General features: G+C 39.6%; 2 protein-coding genes across 7 annotated transcripts; one reads left to right on the top strand and one right to left on the bottom strand.

The window, feature by feature from the left end:
* Window positions 1-249: 249 nt before the first annotated feature.
* cfap70 (cilia and flagella associated protein 70) lies at window positions 250-16322 on the top strand. 4 transcript variants are annotated; one of them, XM_071489285.1, is made up of 27 exons: window positions 251-429; window positions 1619-1805; window positions 2496-2591; window positions 2799-2869; window positions 4116-4301; window positions 4591-4773; window positions 5166-5260; window positions 5710-5800; window positions 6057-6194; window positions 6384-6545; window positions 6856-6945; window positions 7191-7282; window positions 7584-7644; window positions 8021-8203; window positions 8367-8498; window positions 8573-8704; window positions 8839-8972; window positions 9370-9485; window positions 10039-10248; window positions 10871-11007; window positions 11445-11597; window positions 12728-12889; window positions 13381-13470; window positions 13714-13815; window positions 14190-14237; window positions 14646-14792; window positions 15848-16322. In XM_071489285.1, the coding sequence occupies exons 1-26, from the start codon at window positions 358-360 to the stop codon at window positions 14742-14744; spliced, it is 3222 nt and encodes a 1073-aa protein (XP_071345386.1). In that variant the 5' UTR covers window positions 251-357; the 3' UTR covers window positions 14745-14792; window positions 15848-16322. The 4 variants fall into 4 exon arrangements, 3 of the variants coding, with proteins under 3 accessions (XP_071345387.1, XP_071345386.1, XP_071345385.1); XM_071489286.1 differs by lacking the exon at window positions 15848-16322 and having other exon boundaries at window positions 250-429; window positions 4119-4301; window positions 14646-15110; XR_011692659.1 differs by lacking the exon at window positions 15848-16322 and having other exon boundaries at window positions 14140-14237; window positions 14646-14684.
* Window positions 14772-20470, bottom strand: LOC139628011 (transmembrane protein 138-like). 3 transcript variants are annotated; one of them, XM_071489303.1, is made up of 5 exons: window positions 19946-20470; window positions 17507-18049; window positions 17148-17319; window positions 16703-16778; window positions 14772-15625 (listed from the first exon to the last, which is right to left on the bottom strand). In XM_071489303.1, exons 3-5 carry the CDS (start codon window positions 17271-17273, stop codon window positions 15513-15515), a joined length of 315 nt encoding a protein of 104 aa, XP_071345404.1. In that variant the 5' UTR covers window positions 17274-17319; window positions 17507-18049; window positions 19946-20470; the 3' UTR covers window positions 14772-15512. The 3 variants fall into 3 exon arrangements, with proteins under 3 accessions (XP_071345404.1, XP_071345405.1, XP_071345403.1); XM_071489304.1 differs by having other exon boundaries at window positions 19263-20470; XM_071489302.1 differs by having other exon boundaries at window positions 19132-20470.
* Between the last annotated feature and the right edge of the window lie 478 nt (window positions 20471-20948).

A 20948-nucleotide genomic window follows, 5' to 3' on the forward strand; every position in this document is an offset into this window, starting at 1 on the left:
TTATGATTTATCCACAGGCCTAAACATACATGGTTGAAAATGAAGTAAAGTTTGCCTTAAATATAAATTGCCTTAAACAGGGATATATCATGTTGAGTCTTTCATTACTTATCTTACCATTTATCAATTTGCTTGTTTGTTTGCTTGTTTTTGTTTGTTTGTTTGTTTAGTGGTGGCCTGAAACGTCTTTTCTATATTGTTAGTCAATATGCTGTTGTTTCAGATAGTACTTGAACACACCAGCATGTGTGGCACCGTTGCCATGGGAACGGCAATGCGCGTATAAAACAACAACGGCAGCTAACAGCTAACTACAAATCGTGTTGTTTTTTTTTAAGTTTATCGTTTATCGGCACAATGGAGACGCCTGAAGAAACGACAGAAACAGACCTAACCATTGAAATAACTGTCATCCGTGGAAATAACCTGGTAAGCCCGTTCAGCGTTTGCAAAAGTGCTAAACTACACATGCTAGTAATGCAACGACTAAAGAAACAGAGGTGCCTTTACGTTGTTTATGGATGTGTATTTTACCTTTTAGTTAGCTAAATAAGTACATTTTGAAGCAGCACTCCGGGAAAGGTATGTTCAGACCTATTTAGTTGTTATAGTTGTTGATTGACTAACGTTAACAGTGGTTCAGTTTTAAGCTATTAATTCTGAGGTAAGATTGGCTGCCACTGAGATCTTTATTCAGTCACTGTATTACAGTAAATACACATTGGAATAACTTCTACTTAGCTTGAGTGTTTTCTTTTTATTCCTCTTTCTGCTTCTCCTCCACAACAGTTTAGAGGCAGAATTGCAGTTTTTACTTCAGTACAATTATTTGACAGCTTCAATTACTAATTTGCTTACAAATTAAGATTTTCTGCATAGAAAATTTATGAAAAGCCTATAGATAAGATACTTTATTAGAAATGAAACCAGAAACTGCAAGTCATGCTGAAACAATTAGTCAATTAACCGATTGTTCAACTAACAGAAAATTGATTAGCATTTGATAATGATAAAAAATATTTTTTTCATGCAAAAAGACCAAAGACTAGAGACTATTTCATGTTTCCAGCTTCTCTAGTTAGAGGATATGCTACTTTTTCTTTACTTTTCTTTTTTTTATCATTTTAATTTAAAATTTTTTAGAAAATAATCAGCACATTAAGCCATAATGAAAAAAAAAATCATTAATTGCAGTTGTATACAAAATAGTTAAAAACTAGCTCTACCTCAATGTGTGTTTGTCCAGTTCACCACCGGTATATTTTTATTGAGCAGTATTTGCATCCAGTTTTACTTCTCTCTGCCATTTTCACTTTGCAGAGACATCAAACCAGATAAATGATCAATCATCATTAGGGTTTGGCAGAATACCAAGGGCTAAGGCTCATGGTATATGCTTTTGACATTATGTCAAGTACATGTTTCTCAAACTGAATTGGTTTTACAAACTTTAATGTTATTAAAAGCTTATTGTGTCATTTTAAATAGATGTTGGATAACTACTGGAAATTAAATAACTGGTGTCAGGGCCAGGGACAAATCAACAACACTCGAAGGCTAGTGTGTGAATGATAGTATCCACCACTTTCTATTTGTGTCTATTTCTTCTTTTTTTTAGCAAGGAAAAAAGGCAGGGAACTTCCAGAGTTTTCTGAAAGTTGAAGTGGATGGAGTGGTGCTGGGAGAGTCAGACAAGAAGCAGTTCGACCCTGTGGAGCAACGTGTTGACTACAATTATACCTGCAGCTTCCACTGCCCCAGTGACACTCAGGCTCTTAGTGACATGGCCCATAAACCAATCATATGTAAGTAGAATCTAAAAATGTTTCTCCTGATAGCTCACATAATTGACAGTTGGGCTAAGCAGAATCTGACACTGAGTTTTTCAAACATTTCGTTTCACTCTGTCTCTTGTTTCAACTTTGATTAACCAGTGTTTCCTTGATAGCCACACTTAGCTTGGTGGTTTATGTCCACATGATACACTAACAGGAAATGGCACACATCTGAAAACAATGAAAGAATACTTACATCATAAATATCAGAGGAGCAAATTTATGATGCTGTTATATTGTTATTTTAGCAAAGAAAATATTTCACATTTGCTGACCGGCAGCCTGTTTGTAAGTAAGTTTGTAAAACAAATGTTATATTTATACCAAGCTGAGAGTTGTGCCCTGAATTCAAACAAATTCTACCACACACTGGTGCTTACACAGAGTTTAGTTTCTCAATATTTATACCAGTGTCATACTTACAGAGCAGACTGACAACCAACTGATTCCAACATGGGTGCAACGCTGCCAAAAATTGAGGATAGTGTGGACTTTACCTTAAACCAAAACAGTTATTCCTAATCATTTTAATAACACTGGCAGTAATTTACTGGGTGGTAAACAGAATTGGAAGAAGCCCTGGAATCTTTATGCCTGTCTGTGTAGTCCTCAGTTTTCACGGCACTGTTTTTTTTTTTTGAATGGTTTTGTTGTGGTCAGTCACACTGGCAGAGGTCCTGCCAGAGGAGAAGAAAATTGAGGCAAGGACAGCGGTGCTGGGCCAAGCTGTGGTCGACCTGCTGCCACTGCTGCAAGGTAAGCTGCTCTTGTTGGAAATTACATGTTTCTATATTACAATTTATATATATATTTTATTATTTTATTTTAATAAGACAAAGTGGTGTAACTCCCCGAATGTCAGCTGCTTTCCGTGGAGGTCTGAACAGCAGAATCTTACCCTAAAGAGCTTTTCTCACAGAGCAGGAATGTCAATGTTAGAATGTTTTTCTCTTCTGTCTTCAGGTCAGTGCAACTTCTCATCCACTGTCCCAGTGAATCCAGTGACCAGCCCCCCAGCCAAACAATATTCCCAGGTTGGTTGGTTAATAACTCTACATTAATATCACTTAGTTATTGTCAGGAGTAGGGGCCTAGCAGAGAGCTCACTTCTTCTGTATTTTTGCGTGCGTCAATGTTATTTGCACTTTATAGCAAAAGGTAAACATGGCCTGTTACTTTACACTTCTATCTATGTGATGACAAGAGATAATTGTATGTGCTTGAAGCTGATACCACTCTTCAGATCTGTCTTAAGTTATCTGTTCTGCATTGTTAGAACAGGTTGGACAGCTTGGTTGGAGTTATATCATTTTTTTCTCATCATTAGAAATACAAAGCTTAAGCAAAATCTTAAGCACAAATACCACCCAGTATACAAGACCGTGGCTCACTCCAAAATCAATAGAGCTACATTTTTGCGTGGTATTGCATTGTGATATTACAAGTGAAAACACAAATATTTGAACAAAATGATATCTGACATGTGTCTGTCTGTAGTGAAAAAATCAATCAATTATAGCCAGCCAAAACTGAAATGAAAAAAGGAGGAGAGGGAAAAGAATGTATTTATGATTTATCTGCCATCTTCTCATATTATCCAGAAATACGTGCTGTAAACTGCACATGTGCTACAGAGAGGAGGATTTGATTTCAAAGCAGAAAGAGAAAAATGCAGCCAGTTTCACATGATAAGGATGCAGGAATGAACATGATTGTTTCCACAAATGTTTTTTTTTCTGTTTCTGTCTTATCTTTTTTATTTCAACCATGCTATGAAAGCATTTATATTTTTATTGTTTTCTAATATCAGTTGCATCTAATCAATGTCTCATCACAGTTTTTGTGAACAAATAAGCACAGTGTTGTGCTGTCTTCATAAGAAAGGCAGCAGTAGATGAGAATCATTATAATATAACACATTCCAGACAAGAGAACATGTTTAATAGGCCAAATTGGAAAAAATATATTTAAATGCATTATTCTTATGACATTATTGCACCCAATGTTTAAGGTGAGTATTTTTATGAAGGCTTAATGGGTCTCAACAAGGCTACAGTGAACTGAAAACTGTAGTTAAATTAATTCTTAAATGCACATGATACATAATATAAAATGACTCAATATTTTCTCACTAGTGTTTGGAAAAGCACTTACAAGCTCAGGCAGGAAACCTCTGCCACATTTTATAGTCTTTAACCTCATAATGACATTTGCGGATAATATAATTAAACAGGTTATTTAAAAAAACATGAATGTACCTTATCATTTGATCCCCTTCAGCAGTCGACCCTGGAGGTGTACGTCAGTGTGTTGGCTCCAGTTCTGTCTGAGGCTGAACTTTCAGCCTCCAACCTGCTGAAAGTCAGCGTAGAGGCAGCCTACTCTGTCCCTGAGGCATGGATACTGAGCCCTGGCCCCACTCCCTCCACGTACACTGCTGCCCTGGAAGTCCCACTTACTGCAGAGGTGTGTGTTACTCTGTGTGTGTCTGTTTCACGGAGCTACTTTGAACTATTTTATTGAACAGAACCAATGACAATCATGTTACACTTCTTTTGTTCAGCTTTAGGCAAGTGTTTAAGGACATTTTAACCCTTGATGATCTATGATTGCCATGCTGCACAATGGTACTCGAAGTGTTAAATCAAAATGAAACAGAAAAACCATGGTGCCCCATTTAGGTCAACTTAAAGTATGAATCTTTCCGGGATAAAGGATTGTAACACTGTTCCCATACTATTCCTCTGACTCTCAGAGAGATCAGGTGCTGGTGTTCTGTGAAGGGCAGCTGAAGGCGGGGGGGCAGAGGGAGGAAAAGGGCAGGAAGAGGAAGAGGCCTCATCAGGCCATGCTGGCACCGGGGAACCACTTCATGCCAGGAGCCTTTTTCCAGGCAGAACCCATCGAACAGGAGGCCGGGGAGCTGACTGGCTTAGAGGTAATTGCAAATGTGGCCTGCACCTGCTGCCAGCGGGGTTAGCTGGACTGTCTTGGTGTATTGATTGATTTTGCGGTATGGCACATTACTGTCACTAACAGTCAATATGTAGAACTGCATGAAAACGAGGACTGTCATAGAAATGCTTTTCATTTGATAGACATTACCACACATTGAGGTAATCTTTATGGTAAAGGTAAATTCAATATAAGGCTTAGCTAATGACTAATGATATGAGAAGTTAAAGTGTCGTAAAAACATTAAAAGTAGGAAAGGTAAATTTCTCTTGGTAGCATATCAAATACTGGAGAAGACTAGAACATTGACCCAGCATGGAGGCAGGCTCAGTTACACAGTCAGTTACAGGACTGAAGGTCTAAATGTTCCTACAGGACCAGGAGTTTCGTAATGTGGCAGAGACCACTAAGAATAGGGTGATCTGGGATACAGAGATGCGCTGCTTCCTGGATGGAGGAGGCACTGCCAGGTCAGCCACACACACAACTCACCTCTCCTCCTCCTTCTATCTGCCCATCATGTTACCTGTTGGCCATGACTATAAAGAGATTATTTTAGAAAGGGAAAGTCAGTTATCAGTTTCATGGGGGCACAGCTGGATTTTTAAGGACTATTACAAAATAACCACATTTCAGGATTATACCAGATTATACTTAACAACATGGTTCCCTTGTTTGATGGATTTCAGACTGAATAGAAAGGAAATCAGTCGATCTTAACTTTGAAGTTAACAAGTTTAATACTTAGAATAAAAGTCAAATCCCTGTAAAGAAAACTGGTTAAATAATGGCCTGGAAAATATTTATGACTTACAGCGAAACTGAAACAAACATTTAAGAAGATCATCAGCACGTGAGTGAATTGCATTGGCTGTGGAAATGATATAAGTTAGAGATACAATGTTGACTGTAATTTCAGGCTCCGGCAGAGGATCACTGAGAGCAGATTGTGGCCGGTGGAGATCATGAAGTCATTGGCTCCGCTTGGAAAGGAAGCAGAAATCAAGCAGGTGAAAGAGCTTAATTATGAAAGGATAGGCTCTGTAGTGTCTTGATTCTTCAGTGTTAGCTCTCTAGCCTGAAGTTTAACCAAAGGTAATGTGTTGCTTTTGTAGTTTAGTAGTTTGAAAGAAACACTTTGTGAACACTTGCTTTGTTTGGTTAATTGAAAACTGAAGGAAAGATCAGTGACAGACCAGCAAGTTGATGGTAGAAAGTGTTGTCTACTGACAGAATGACTGTGTGTGTGTGTGTTCGTGTGTGTAGCTATCTGAGGAGAACCCAGAGATCCCCTTCCATGGTGTGGCATTTGTGGACATGGGGCAGCTGCTGTATCCTGGAGTCAGCCGCATCCGAGGAGCATACAGCATTCAGCCCTTCTCTGAGGCTGAGTTGCTGAACAAGGTCATACAAATTCACACAGGGATGTACACTGTACATGATGTACACTGCACTGCACAGCCCTGCTATGTCATGTGTGATACATAGATTGACTCAAAATAGTCTCCTAAATAACCCTAATACCTGCTCTCATGGTGTGTTTACAGTTAAGCCTCTACTAAAGTGACTTTGTTATTTATCTTGTGCTTAAAGGCCAGGCAGAGTGTCAGTGTGTTAAAGGAGCAGGCCAAGGCTGCAGCCAACAAAATCAAAGCTCGAGCCAGCTCAGCTGCAGGCTCTTACAAGGGAAAGGCCGGGAAAAACTTGGACGGAGGAAGCAAGGGCACCAAGGATTCAAAGGAGTCAGCCAAAAAGGTTGGAAAGGTCCTAATGGTCAGGGTTCTGACAAGAAATTAATTTTTACATTAAAGTTTAATTAACAGAATTTCAAGCTTCTTGGGAAATCATATAAGAACAAGTGCTTAAGAGTTTTTTAAAGCTCTTCAACCAGAGCAAAAGCCAGTGTTTGATTTTTTTTTTTTACCTCTCACAAAATGATAATGAAATCTGTTTTTAGTTTTTCTCTTTAGTTTCACCAACGATAACCCGAGAGGTCTTTAAATTTGATATTCAGGTAGTGTTTGTGAGGTTTGGGCTCTAATATAATTTGTTTTTATCGTGTCAGCAACCTGTCAATCATAGCAGGACGGCTGCAGCTGACAACATCGCCGACAGCCTGACTGAAACTGAGCTGCATGGCAATACAGAGGGAAATGTAAGTTTCCACTAAACAGCAGTACAACTCTGTTCGCTATTACAGTAGACATGATTCACTGGAAACTGTGGTTGTAGTTGCATTTTAATACAGATGCAGTGAGAGCAGGAGCAATATAAATATAAGCTTAACTTATAATGTACACCCTTAATGTTGTAATATAATATAAACAATTTACATGCTTCCTGTTATGTCATATTTTGGACGCCTTCAGAATATTCACGCCTCATTCCTATTAATGACAGATGTATGTGGAGGCCAGAACTTATATCATCATTGAGATAGCCTTGGAGAAACCACTGGTACCCAAAACATGTCCAGAAGAAATGGCCAGAAGGTAACATGTTTCATTAATGCTGAGTGTCCTGTGGTCACTGAAACTGACCTGGTTCTATTAGTTACACTGCTTCTAGATTGTGGCCCTGAGCTATCCATACTTGTGAGCTATCAGAACACTTCTGAAGCCAACTAGTCATTATGAACTCACTTACTCATTTAAAGGTGCCAGTTGTAATAATGGCAGGCAAATACCCAATTTCGCTCTGGTCTATTATTTGGTTATTGCCCCTTGGGTGTCTGACTAACTGTGGAACTTGAATGTGTGAGAATGTGCTGAGATGTGTTTCTGTTTCCTGCAGGGTGAAGGCATTGATCCCTCCCAGACCCACACCTCCAGCGGGTCCTAGCAGAGCAGAAAGAGTAAAACACTGACACAGTTATATAAACATTCACAAACAGATACACACACATTTCTCTCCTCTAGCCTCTACCCAACCATCTAAATAGTCTCCACTCTACTCACAGTTGAAACCTGAATAGCAAACAGCAATTGTTCAGTGTACAAAATGTCAAAAAAGTGTAATAATGCCAGTCACAATGCCTCAAAGCAGAAGCTGACATCTTCAAACTGCTTATTTTGTCTAAAACCAAAAGATATTCAGATTACAGTAATATAAAATATATCAACACATCTGAACCAGTGTATGTTGCTTGAAAAAGTATTGAAACAAATGCTCAATTATTAAAACTGTTACTTACTTTCTTTACTAATCTCTACTGGTGTGTGCTCCTGCAGGCAGTGCTAGACTTCCACAGGCAGGTAGGCAACGTGGTGTCCCACGTTTCAGACCAATATAAGGAATTGTTTGGAGCAAGAAGCAAACCGTTGGAAGACTGCAGCCAGGAGCAAATGAAGGTTCAGCTGATGGGAGCGCTCAATGTCTCTGGGAGGTACTTTGCCTTCAAGGAACAGATGAAGGTCAGAACAACTGCTCATATCTCAGGTGGACTGATGTACCTTGGGGGAACTCTGAAACTAATGTTTTGGAATGGATCTGTTTGTTTTTTTCCAGAGACAGTTGCTCATCTGTCACTATCTGACTACTGTTATATGTGTGTGTGTTTGCGTTTCTGGTGTGTAGCATGCAGTGGTGCGGCTTGTACGTGACAAGATGCAGAGGACAGAGCCAATCACTGACCCTGAGGAGCTGAAGGCTTTTGTCAGCAAGCTTTATGTCTACCTGGTGGATGAGATGCACATAGCTCTCAACAAGGTAACACACACACAAACACGCACACAAACACAAACACACACACATGCTCAGTGTCATCCTCTCCTCCTCACCAGATTTATTCAGGTGACGTAGATGATGATGACTCCTCGGATGTGATCCCGTTGAGCTCTTCTCAGCTCAGACATTTTGCCAGGGAGGCTCAGCTTACAGGGGATTATCAGCAGGCTGCTCAGTACTATCAAGAGGTATAATAACATGCTTGCCTTTCCAAATATATCTGCTCTTCACTCAAAATAAATGATGAAAAGACGTATAGTGTAGTCTATACTCATACTGAAATAACTGAGTGGCAACTGGTTTTGTGTTTATTTTCCTGCAGCTAGTGGTGAGGCACCCCAGTGAGCCCTCCCACAAGTTTGAGTGGGGGGGTCTATACATGCTGACTGGAGACTACATGAAGGCTAAAGAGTGTTATCACGATGCCGTGTCCACCCAGCAGGCACACCAGCCCAGGTTAGCGATGCTCCAGTTCACTAAAAACATAAAATATCAGAATATCAAGCTTTAAACAAGTGGTTCCTGCTTTGTAGGGCTACATGAACGTGTCATAAAAGAGAGCCATGAGCTCAACACTGAACATTACAATTATTTATCCATTACTGAGAATTATGTTGTCAGGTATCAACGACAGATCTTAGTTCACTTTTCGTTTTGTACATTGACACTGACACTTTGCATCACAACAATATAGAGAGAAAAGTTAGAATCAGAGTCAGCCCACACTAACTTTTCACCTGAAGGTGACTTAATGGTTATGTTTATACAGGCTGCCAAATAAGCTGATGTAGGCAGAAAGTGTGAAATTGAGATCAAGATTTGTGTGTTTGTCTGTATTTTCTTGTTTCTCCAGTCTGATTATGTGTGGGGTCTTGGCAGCAACATTTGAGCATTATGAGGAGGCCCAGACTTTCCTGGAGCAAGCCACCAACATAGACCCACCCAGTCTGGTGCCCTGGACGCTGCTGGGTGAGGTGAAAGTCTATGTTCCGACTTGCTGCTGTTTAACCTGTGAACCTGATGCTAACAGAGAAAACATATAGTGTTTTCTCTAGACTGCTACTACTACTCTCTTTGTCAAATATCAAATATCAGATATCAGACAGTAATGGTTGCGTATGACAGAGGTTCATGTGAAGTTCAAGCTACACAAGACACATAAACGGATATCTTCTATGTGTATTTTTATTAGTTGAATTGTTTGATCCTCTTTCCTTTTATTGTTCATTTAAAGACAGTGGAAAAAATGTACTCAAAAGTTTTACCTGCTTAGGTTAGTACATGAATCTGTCTTTAAGAGCTGGTAATTTAAATTCATTATTCTGGTTCCTGTTCATAATTCAGAGTAATTTTTAAAGCAATTCTAAGAAAAAATCCTCACAATAATCTTAAACAGGTATTAAACCTTTGGTTGGTTATAACATTTATACTTGCTCCCACAAACTCATATCTGATTAGGAAAGATGCATGCTGGGAAATGTTCAGCATAGACTTATTTCTTGTTGCATTGTCTGCTGTCCAGGTTTACTGTATGAGAGCCAGAACGAATCCATCCTGGCTGAGAGGGCTTTTCTGGAGGCCAGAAAGCAGCTGAAGGCAGATGAAGCAAAGAAGCAAGCACAGAGGGATGAGGAGAAGAAAGAGAAAGACAAGAAAAATGAGAAGGAAAAAGACCAGCTGGAGGAAGTGGAGACAACTAGTCCTGCATGTCAGTCTCCCACTGTTAATCTAGGTGAGGTGCAGCACGAGGACCCAGAGAAGAAGAGAGTATTGTGTCTTCATCTGAATGTAATTATGTCTCAGTTATGTCAGCAGCAAGCAAAAATGCACAAATGCTGGAAACTCTGGCATTAAATCTGTGCCAGTGACTAGGAGAAACCAACTGGGGATTTGATTTGTACCTGAAGTGTTTCTGGTCCCAGTTCTCTTTTGTTCTAATGGCTCCACAATCCTGAAACTTGAATTTTAACACTACATGAAGGAAATGATGAAACACACTGTAATCACATACAACATTCACACACAAAACATCTCCAATTGTTGATATATACTATAAATTCACAAATAACAAGAAATATGCATTTTCAGTTTGACTTAATTTCAACTGCCAGGACATAAAAACTTAAATGTAGATTTTAAAAATTGATATACAACATCTCACATGCAGTTACAATGTAATCTCAGTCTGTGTTTAGATGCATTATGTTGACAAGAACCACCGGGAAATAAGGCTTGTGTGTCATACACTTACTGAGGCTCTCAGTGCACTCAGCACTCTGAAGTGAATTTGTCCAATATAATGGGTCCCTGGAGCAGCCGATGTTACCTGACAATGTTACTGTGTTTTTTTCCAGACCCAAAGTTTGTTGATGAGGACTCAAAGATGCACAAAGAACCTTCAGCACAGAGTCTCAGCTCCAGATCAGCAAAATTTTCATCCACCATTTACACAGAGGCTATCCAGTTCCTGCTGCAGAACAATGCACTACAGGTGAAAACACACTTAGCAGCTGGTGGTTTGCCAAGCCACCTGGACTCACACTAGTCAAACATGGATAAAAAACAATCTACAATGTACAGTACTGCTGTGGTGTCATATCGTGATCCTCAGTTTGTGGGCGAAAGTGATTTATGACCATTACTGATGGGTTAACTCCTGGAGGACAGTTGACAGTTTATTATGTAATAGTATATAAATCCATTTTCAGAAATTCAAACACTTGATTTGGATACCCATTAGCCACTACCATGATAGTAACTACTCTACCTGATGGTCAAATCTGACCCTAACCCAGAGCATTTTTGAAAACACCAACAGGTCTCTACAAATATTTTCTCAACATGACTGAAATGAAGTGACACTAGTGACACCCTGGAACTGGCACTGAAAGATAAGATAGTCAGCTAACACAATTTTATTGTTGTCAGATGGCAGAACATGCTCTCTCCCAGGAACTACTGTGTTCAGACGGTGGTCGCAGTGCCTTCTACTTGCTTCATCTGGCCCAGCTGCAGCTGCTCAAAGCCGAGTACTGCAGTGCAACTGCAAGCCTCAAGGAGGCACTGTTTCACAGAGATCAGGTACCTGCTCTGAGCGAACTGTCTGAGCTGTTTAAATCCACAGGCTGTAAATGAAAACGTGTTCAAACAGCCACAAACATGCACATCTAGTGCTAGAGTTATGAACTTCTTTCACCTTATTGTTGCTTGTCTGCAGCAAAATGATAATTTACTGACCTGTTGAACGAATGAATTCGATGTTACAATATTTCACATATTTACTAAAAGCATGACATTAATCAGCATTGGCACCATTAACTGAAGAGGAGAAAATTGACAAAGTAATAATTTTAGGACAACAACAATTAGGAGAGTGTTTGCCTCCATGGTCATTTTATTTCACTGTACTCTCTCTCTCTCTCTCTCTCTCTCTCTCTCTCTCTCTCTCTCTCTCTCTCTCTCTCTCTCTCTCTCTCTCTATATATATATATATATATATATATATATATATATATATATATATATTAGAATACTGATTAGATCATTGAAAAAAATCACAGATTTCAAGGTAAAATATGTAACATTTTTTGTGTTTATAATTATTCAACCTTTACTGAGGATGTAGGGCATTACTATTCCTAGTTTCTACAATAACATTATAGTTATTTGTAACAATTCTGGAATGAACTAAGGCTCTGAGGTAGAGAAACAAAGAGAAAGTAAAGTTCAAAAAGGCAGTGTCTCTGCTTAAAATACACGGTTATGCACAGAAAGTCAGTTTGATACAGGTAAACAAAAACAGGCACAGAGGAGGCAAAAATCTAAAAGGCAAAGCAAAGTCATAAACCATAGAAACTAACTCTATATATTCACATGAGGTATAACAAAGACAATCTGGCAAGGGACAAAAGAAACAGGAGTATACAAACAGGGTGGGTTGACAGAGAACAGCAGGGGCAGGTAAGTTTATTGGGAACAGGTGTGGTTGATCAAGGGGCTGGAGAAACACAAGTGCAGAAAATGAAAAAGGAGGGAGGTGAGTATTTTAAAATAAAACAGGAAACAAGACATCAAATGAACTTAGTGGGATGTTACAGTTATATAGTATATGTGACCATGTAGCAGTGGCAAAGTAAGGAACCAATAACATCAATTAAACTAGCATCTCTTCTGAACACTGACCTGAGACTCACTGTCCACACTGTGAGCAGGATGCAGACGCATGGGCTCTAAATGGTCACTGTCACTACCTGCAAGGGGCAATCAGTGATGCCTTGGGGAGCTATGAGCGGAGCCTGAACTTCCTGCAGCAGCCATCAGACTCTCACCTTGTCCTCCTCCGTCTGGGATCCATCTACCTCCAGCAGGAGAAGGTCAGATATTGAGACAAGCTTCACAGTTGTCTGATCAGACAGTTTACTCATGTCCCTTGTGTCTGCTGATGAGTCAGGGGAGGAGAGTGGTCCATTTCCATAAAGGCTACAGATTTCACCAGTCAAAATTTACCAACTACTGCAGGGGCTCCCATGCATCAGAGAATAACTAAAACTCTGATTTGAAATAATGAAGCATTCCAGTCAAAGTAAAGTCTAGTTTTTCTAAAATGGCTAAATTTGCCAAACAGTCATGAGGAACAATGTTTTCTGAGACAAGTTTTTTAGTTTTCAGCACAGCTATGTTCACATTGATATTGTATTGCTATTTGTAACTGTATGTGTCATGAAAAAAGCACTGTGCTGTAGAAACCAGGCAGAAATAACACTTAATCTCATTGAATTCAAATTAAGCTCATAATTGTACTTACAAAACATCTTTGTCAAGCCAGTGTAACTAAATCTCTTCTTTTTGTGTTTTTAACTTTCAGTTTGAGCAGGCCAAAGTGGTCTGCCTTCAGGCTTGTGAGCAGTCTCCATCCTGCCTGACCTGGCTGGGCCTGGGCACCGCCTATTACCGGGTAAAACTCTATCTCCAGAGCAATAATGTAAATGATGTCAACCCAAAAATAAGTGTAGAAATAACGTCAAGCAGTCAATCAGAGGTAACCCCTGGGCACAGTGATCACACTCAGCATCTGAAAACACTAGGGTTGCAGTTTTTAAGCACTGTCCTAATCCTATTGTGAACAAAGCCCAGGTTAACAAAGAGTTGCTGGAAGTGAACCTTGGTTGTGTTTGTTTTTGTGTGTCTGTCCGTGTAGCTGGAGGAGCTGCGCATAGCAGAGGATGCTTTGACTGAGGCCAACCATTTGAACAACCAGAATGCAGAGGTGTGGGCTTACCTCTCTCTGATTTCCCTCAGGGTGAGTGATGACGGCACTTTGAAAACACACTAGCTGTGTCACAGTTCAGCTCTCTTAACGTCTATATTTCATGAAAGATTATAAATGAAACTTTCTCTTATTAAGCCAAGAAACCAACACATATAGCCTTTCTTTATCCAAACATGGGGGGGCACAGCCTGAGTAACCTCTGATTGTTAGTATCCCATGATTCTGAAAAGTTTAACCCTCAGGTCCAGTGAAGGACACACCTGTGTGTCCTGTGTCCCTCCATTATAGCCCCTGACCTGGAACACAGTTAAAAACAGATTCACTTTTCCACTGTTTTCTACTGGATGTTTCCAGGTGGGCCGTAAAGACCTGATCTAATTATGTGATGAACCTTCTGTTCTCAGTCTGGCAGACAAGAGGAAGCAGAGCAATTTTATAAACATGCAATAAGGGTGAGTTGGTGGTTCCATCACTGATCCTGATTTAAAAGTATTTGATTTTAAAGTTATTGCTTTATTGTCAATTATCAGTAATGCTTTGAAATCTATATTTAAAAATTGTGTAGTGAACACATAAACCTACAACCTTTCATTTCTTTGTATATTATTCATAAAACAAAAACAAAGACATTTTTGCTGTAGCATTTGATAAGTTTTTAACTGAATAGAAAATGTTTTCATGGAGATTTCCTCATTTGTTTTGTGCTCACACAAACAAATCTCCAACTCTGTATTTATCATTAATTTGAACATAATGTATTCAATTTGTCACTGTCATTCAAGACCTATTTGAAAGTCAGATATCTGTTTTCATTTCACTCCCATCTCATGAAAAATGTTTTCTCTTTTCTTGGTTTACAGTTCAAACTGCAGAAGGAGTCGCTCATAAAAGAATACAATGAGCTGAGGAATCAGCTGCGCTTCAGTCATCTGGTGCCATGCTTCGGAACCAGCTCTTAAGCAGGGCTTTAAATCAGATGAGCAACATGTGAAAAGACATTTTATTGTGTATGTATTAACACCTTTTGTGAATATGAAACACAAACACGCCAGATGCACACAATTGGTCAGATTTCACAGACATTGGAAATCAACAACTGGCCAAGCCATCCATAATAAAGTTAAAACCCAGTTCAACATAGACTGTACAAACAAACCCAAAGCAACACAAATGGTCTCAAATGTATATAAAACAATTACAATATAGTCTTTTTCAAAAATTTACAGCATTAAGAAAAGAAAAAAGGGCATGTGGTGACTGGTATCAACAGAATACTGTTAAGGAAAAAAAAAAAAAAAACTTTATCTCACTTTTCATTCCTTTTTATCATCTAAACAGCAACCTCATGAGATGCTCTGGCCTTGCTTTTCTAATAAATCTTACCAGATTTTGGCACAGTCCTCCCTGCATTGGAAGGAAATGTTATGCGGAATATAAATCCCTGTCAAATAGATTTATAATACATTTTAGGCAAGAATTTGTCTTATTTTACATTTGCAAATTAGTGCTCCTGAAATGTAATTGGCTTTGTGACTGCAAATGTACTGCAAATACATTTCCCGTAACTTTTAATAAAATACTATTGAAGTAGCCAATTTTCCCTTTGAATAGATTTTAAACTTTGTATCATTTTTAACATTTCCTCTCCAGTTCCATTTATTTTTTCATTGTGCCATCTTTACTCTGGTTTTGGCCCGCATGGCATCATGTGCTCTGCTGCAGTGCGATCACTGTCGCACTTGAGCAAAGACTTCCCGCAGCCACGGTGAATCCTCATAGAGGCGAGGGTCACCCAGGTACTCTGAGGTCCTCTTGTAGAAGTAGTAGTACAACACAGAAGCTGTGGACAGGAACATGTGTGAGGGGGGTAAACATACATAAACACAAACAAAAATATACAGAACATATTTAACAATAACTAATGGTGGACTGGCCGTGAATAAGCAGTCAGCAGCTCAACACATCCAAAGCAATCAATGAAAAACCAAATGAAGAACACAATTTCTGTTGAATCTTCAATAAGACAGTTTAAGACAGTCTGACCTGTTTTCCTTTTTAACAGCTTCTGCACCCTGTCATGATCTACCCCTCCAAGTGACTCAGACTGATACTGATTACTTCCTTTTTTACTTTCAAATACTACCTTGTCTGACGTGATTAGTGCGATGAATTATATTAATGCCTCGTTTTTGTTTGCATAATTCATATGCCAAAGCGAATGGCTTCTATGTTTCTGTTCACAATACTTAAGATTACTTAAGGGATATCACATGATGTGTGTACATGGATGGTAACATTGCATAAACAGAAATACCCAGCAGCATTTACAACTATCTGCAGGACCATTGAAGTTGAGCTCAGGCCAGCAGTTTACAGTGTCTAAATGCAGGTTCATAATGACAGAGATTTTGTGATCTGATGATGCAACACTGAGTAACTGTATGTGTGTCTTGAAATAAGTAGCAGACAAAACAAGGAAACAAATAAATTATGACCACCTGCAGGGAACAACTAGACAATAAATCCCTTTATCCAATTATGAGCTTATACGTGTATGAAAATCACACCCACATGATGATGTGATCACTGCCTGGAGCCTGCTGGTAGAGAGGACGACTAACACACTCACAGAAAACTGAGGACACTATGAGATGTCTGCTGGTGATAACTTGATCAAAACTAGAGTGATAGACTGAAATACCTGTTTTCTTATGAGTCTTTTCTCCCTCATCATATCATTCTCTTGTGTTTCCCGTAAACTCAGTATGTCTCCAATCTAAGCTGTAAAGCTGCCGTGACTTCTTCTCTTGTTTTCTTTAACATAGTTTCTGAATATCTAAAATCTAAACAAAGCAAAACGTTCAAAATAAATACATCTGGTTGGGATTAAACAGAATGTGTTGACGTGTCATCTTACCAGTTCTTTGGAAAACAAACAGAACCTGAAGGCCGTCTGTCCAAATGAATCTGTTGGTACTCAGCCAGCGCAGATTCTGAAAATAAATAGAAAACTTTGCTTTTAATTAAAAAATATATAAGGGTGAAAAACACTATTCTTGATCCACTGCTTCTAACTTACAAATGAAAACCAGACTGATGGGAAATTTGTACAAGGTGTGGTAATTGAGGGCCTTGAGATACAGATTTAAAATCTTGAAGCTTGCAAATTTTTCCTAGTCTAATATTGTTGCTCTGTCAGACACATTTTATCCTAATTTGATCAAATTTGTGAGATTTCTTTTCTCTTTATTGATTTTTTGCTTCAACAATACCCTGTCAGCATTAAAAAACAAAACCACCAAATGCAATGCAAGTGTAGATTTTAATATGATGTATTTTTGCCTGTTTGTGCTCTTACGCACCATAAGCCAGGAATGGAGAATGATACTGAAGGTCAGGTAGAGAGCAGAGAGCATTAGCAGAGCTCTAAATCGCTCCAGCAATATGGCGACCAGGCCGACCTGGAACACGAAGGTGTTAAACAGCATCAACAGAATGATGATCAGGTTAAACAGGATGGCAATGTCCTGGATGCTGTCAAATAAAAGAAGACAAGGGAAGAAAAAAAAAGTGAGATCAGCAGAAACAAAGAGGATAATTGTATTTCATGTCATTCCAGCATCTCTAATGACTCAACCAGGTTATTTTTAGCTCAGAATTGTTTTCCCCTTGAGCCACAGATAATGTTTGGCTGTTGCAACAGTGAGTAACTCTTGCTTACATAAAAAGTACGAGCTGGACAGCTGGTTCAGCCCTCAGCAGCTCGCTGAAGGAGTTGACAAACAGGTCGAAGGAGAGCAAGCTGAGCTGAATCAGCAGCACCAGAGAGTAGTTGCTGGTTTGAAGCGTCTCCGGCCCGAAGGCTGGGCGCCCGGGCGGACTGTGGTTCCACGATGGATCCAAGGCTGCACTGCACTTGCACACACTCTACACAGAAACATCAATCCACACACACAGCAGTCCTGACTGTTTGGGCGTCTCAGTGAGGCGTTCAAATGGCTCCACTCTGATTTCCCAAGTGCAGGTGAAGTGTGAGTGATACAACATTAGGGCTCCATTTTCTGCTGTCAAAAGTTGTCCTGTTCACTTGTGAAAAACGCAAGTCCTTTGGGGAAAACGGAGTCTGCTTTTGGGGATGAGCTGCCTGGAAAACGCAGATGTCAACATGTCACAACTGTTGATTTTTACAGATGTGGTAGCTCAGTGCTGAAAGCCTCCTCCAGCAGGTCAGACATCAGTGCTCATGATAAATCCAGCAGAGAATCTGTGGAAGGAAACAGGAGACACATCAGCATCCTGCCGAAAAAACAGCATTTTGGTGCAGCGCAGCTCTCATTATGTCACTGATTTACATGCACTTAACGCAGAGACTTGATGTGAAAAAGAAAAAAAACAAAAACTTGTCCACACATTTTACAAATTACCACATGGAGTGAATCCATTTAACTGCCTACTGCTGACACTCCTCCAAGAGGTGTGGACCTCATTTACTAACAGTAAACATTCAACCTTTTTGACCTCGTCAATGCCTGCTGAAAAACTGCCGAAAACCTGGCATCAAATATTTGGTCACCTGCCAAAACTTGGAGGAAGTGGATGACAAAATAAAACTTCACCTCCACACTTTTAAATCCTGGAGGGAGGGACTTCCAGTAGCAACAGTGACTGAAGTATGAGTAACCTGCAACTGCCCCAAAGCAGTCACAGTAATCTGGTGTTAAATGTGGCCTGGCATGTTGATGACTGAATACTTTTCACAGTGTGTGAGTACAAGCAGAACATATTAACAGCTAAGGAGAGGCTGAATGAGCAGGACTGGCCTGCTGGGCCATTTTTAGGGTGAGTTCACCTGAATAAAGAAATATACCCTCTGGTGGTGTCTATCCTTTCAGATAGTTTGCATTTCATTTGTCTCATTTTGAAACATCCAGCTGAGATGTCTGCCTCACTCTTGCTGTCATTAGTTTTTCACTGGAGCGAAGAAATAGTCATTTTCGGTGCCTTATCTTGAGTGACTGGAACATTGATTCTGGAAACACTTGTCTTGTTGATTTTTTAAAAGAGCAGCAAAATTTAATTTCCATCCACCTCCCTGATTGTACTGACATTGATCTTGGCTTCTCAAAACCTGGATGAATAAAACCAAAGCAATCTATGTCAATATAGGCAAGTGAGAAAAAGTTTTTTTTTCTTTTTGTATTTCGGGTGAACAAAACTTTAAAGTGCAACAAAAAAATACCATAATTCAAAACTACTTAGGAGATTTTTGAAAATATCAAATTTCAAACCTGCAAAAAAAAACCAAACATGAATTACAATGAAATTAAATCACATCAGGACACTTACACATGAAATAACAGTTTACCACTTCGAAGAAAATCAGCTTCTCTCCCGGAAGAGCATACATTTGTGCTAATATTCAAAGATTTCCCAGAAATACAGAAAAAGACAAACATTAAAACAGACTTTTTCTGCACCTGTTTGTTGTAGACTGATGAGAAAACTGGCTCTCCTTTCACTATCGTTGCCACCACTGGGAGTACTAGTTAAGTAGGTACTGTAAGTCTTTGCTTTCCAACCGGCTCCTTCACACTGACACCAGGTGGATCCTCTTATGACCACTCTGTATTTATAGCTTGGCGTGGCCGTGGCAGGTGTGAGGAAGATTAAAACCGCCTCTCAACGCTGGAGCATCGACCAGGAGACGACTTCTTCTTGAAAACTGTCCCACTGAGATTCTGGGTTAGCAGCTCTACTGGCTCCTTAGCAAAACCCAGATAACCAGTGTATATAAGCAGAGAGAAAATAACACCAGACAAAAGTGTTGACGGTGAAACATCTTTTTTTCCAGTGCTGTGGATACATCACATCAGAGATGGAGAGTCATAAATTTTCGATTTTCTATTCTATAAAGTTTGATCCACAATGTGCCAGATATTTCATTTTCCTTCAACAAGAATAGTGGTGCAATTTAAAAAGCCTTCTTTGTTGTTGTTGTGGTCCCAGCTCGTAGTTCTTAGGACTGTTCCACTTAATCTTCTTAGGAAACTCCCTGACAGCTTGTTACTTTACACAGAAATGATTTATTCTCCCTTTTACTATTTCAGAATTTCAACTTCTACCATCAAACTGCCACCAAAACACAAACCTGTGTGTGTACCTGTAGATGAAGGCATGTTCCAGAGGCTGGTGTAGTGTGTGTCCCTCCTAATGAAGCATGTGGCCACAAACAACACAGTGTGCTGCACAGATTGACAGCTTGTGTCTGTCCTAGAAACAGGTCTGTGTCCCCCCCACTTCTCTAATAGACAGGCACAACATTTTTATCATGGCATGGACTGAGTTGTGGTTATTTCTTTATTTATTTTTACATATACCTCAATACTGCAGGTCGCTGCGGCTATGACTGAATGCAATATTAAAAATAACGTTGTTAGCTCCCAACTTGAAAGACTGGGTGGATGCAGTGGTAGGATGAGGCTTCCTCCTGCCACTGTATTTGGTCCTATATAAATATTGATGCAATTCCTGTTTAGATTTCAAGCACAACCAAAATTTCTGTACGTGCTACTCAGTTTTTATATCTAACATATCTCTCTGGTGTCTGCTCCTGCAACCCTGACGCGATATGTGTCATCCATCTCTCTGAAACACCAACAAAGACCATGTGTTTTTCCACCGGGGATTCATGACAAAGGACAACAGGTAGAGGCTGAGTGAATAAGTGATGATGGGTTGTGAGTGGATGCTGTCAGGGCTTTTTTCCGCGGCTTTTTCAGTCACATTTCCATTCAAGATTACGGTAATGCTTCTAGGAAGGACATCTGGAGCTGAGCCAAAAGAAATCCACTGTCATCTAGTGGTAAATGTGCATTACTACAACACAGTGCAGCACCTTTAACCAAGATTGGAAAGTACAGTATGTCTAACTCTTTTTCAATGAGGCACTGACTTGTCAGGCACTTGCAAGGCTGTATAAACAGCAGGATAAAGTACGTAACTGTCCTGAAGCTGTGGACGTCCAGAGACCAGCGGTGTCAGATGGCTTTTGGTGACTGGATTAAATCTAATGTTGTTTTGGGACAGGAAATGGAATATGGAATAATAAATCCTTAAATAATGGTTTATTTATCAATTATATGCCATTCATCAGGGAGAGCCCT

This window comes from Trachinotus anak, unplaced genomic scaffold (assembly GCF_046630095.1).
Source record: "Trachinotus anak isolate AG129_WGS33_773 ecotype Australia unplaced genomic scaffold, CSIRO_AGI_Tana_v1 ptg000011l, whole genome shotgun sequence".
Lineage (NCBI taxonomy): Eukaryota > Metazoa > Chordata > Actinopteri > Carangiformes > Carangidae > Trachinotus > Trachinotus anak.

Bases quoted from the DNA above. Each gene is read 5' to 3' on its own strand.
- cfap70 (XM_071489285.1), top strand. From the start codon at position 358: ATGGAGACGCCTGAAGAAACGACAGAAACAGACCTAACCATTGAAATA. The intron at 6,946-7,190 runs GTAAGTTTCCAC...TATTAATGACAG, and splicing joins ATGGCAATACAGAGGGAAAT to ATGTATGTGGAGGCCAGAAC. The intron at 8,204-8,366 runs GTCAGAACAACT...TCTGGTGTGTAG, and splicing joins CCTTCAAGGAACAGATGAAG to CATGCAGTGGTGCGGCTTGT.
- LOC139628011 (XM_071489303.1), bottom strand. From the start codon at position 17,273: ATGCTGTTTAACACCTTCGTGTTCCAGGTCGGCCTGGTCGCCATATTG. The intron at 16,779-17,147 runs GTGCGTAAGAGC...ATTTATTTTCAG, and splicing joins TTCTCCATTCCTGGCTTATG to AATCTGCGCTGGCTGAGTAC. The intron at 15,626-16,702 runs GTAAGATGACAC...TCCTGTCCACAG, and splicing joins GTTTGTTTTCCAAAGAACTG to CTTCTGTGTTGTACTACTAC.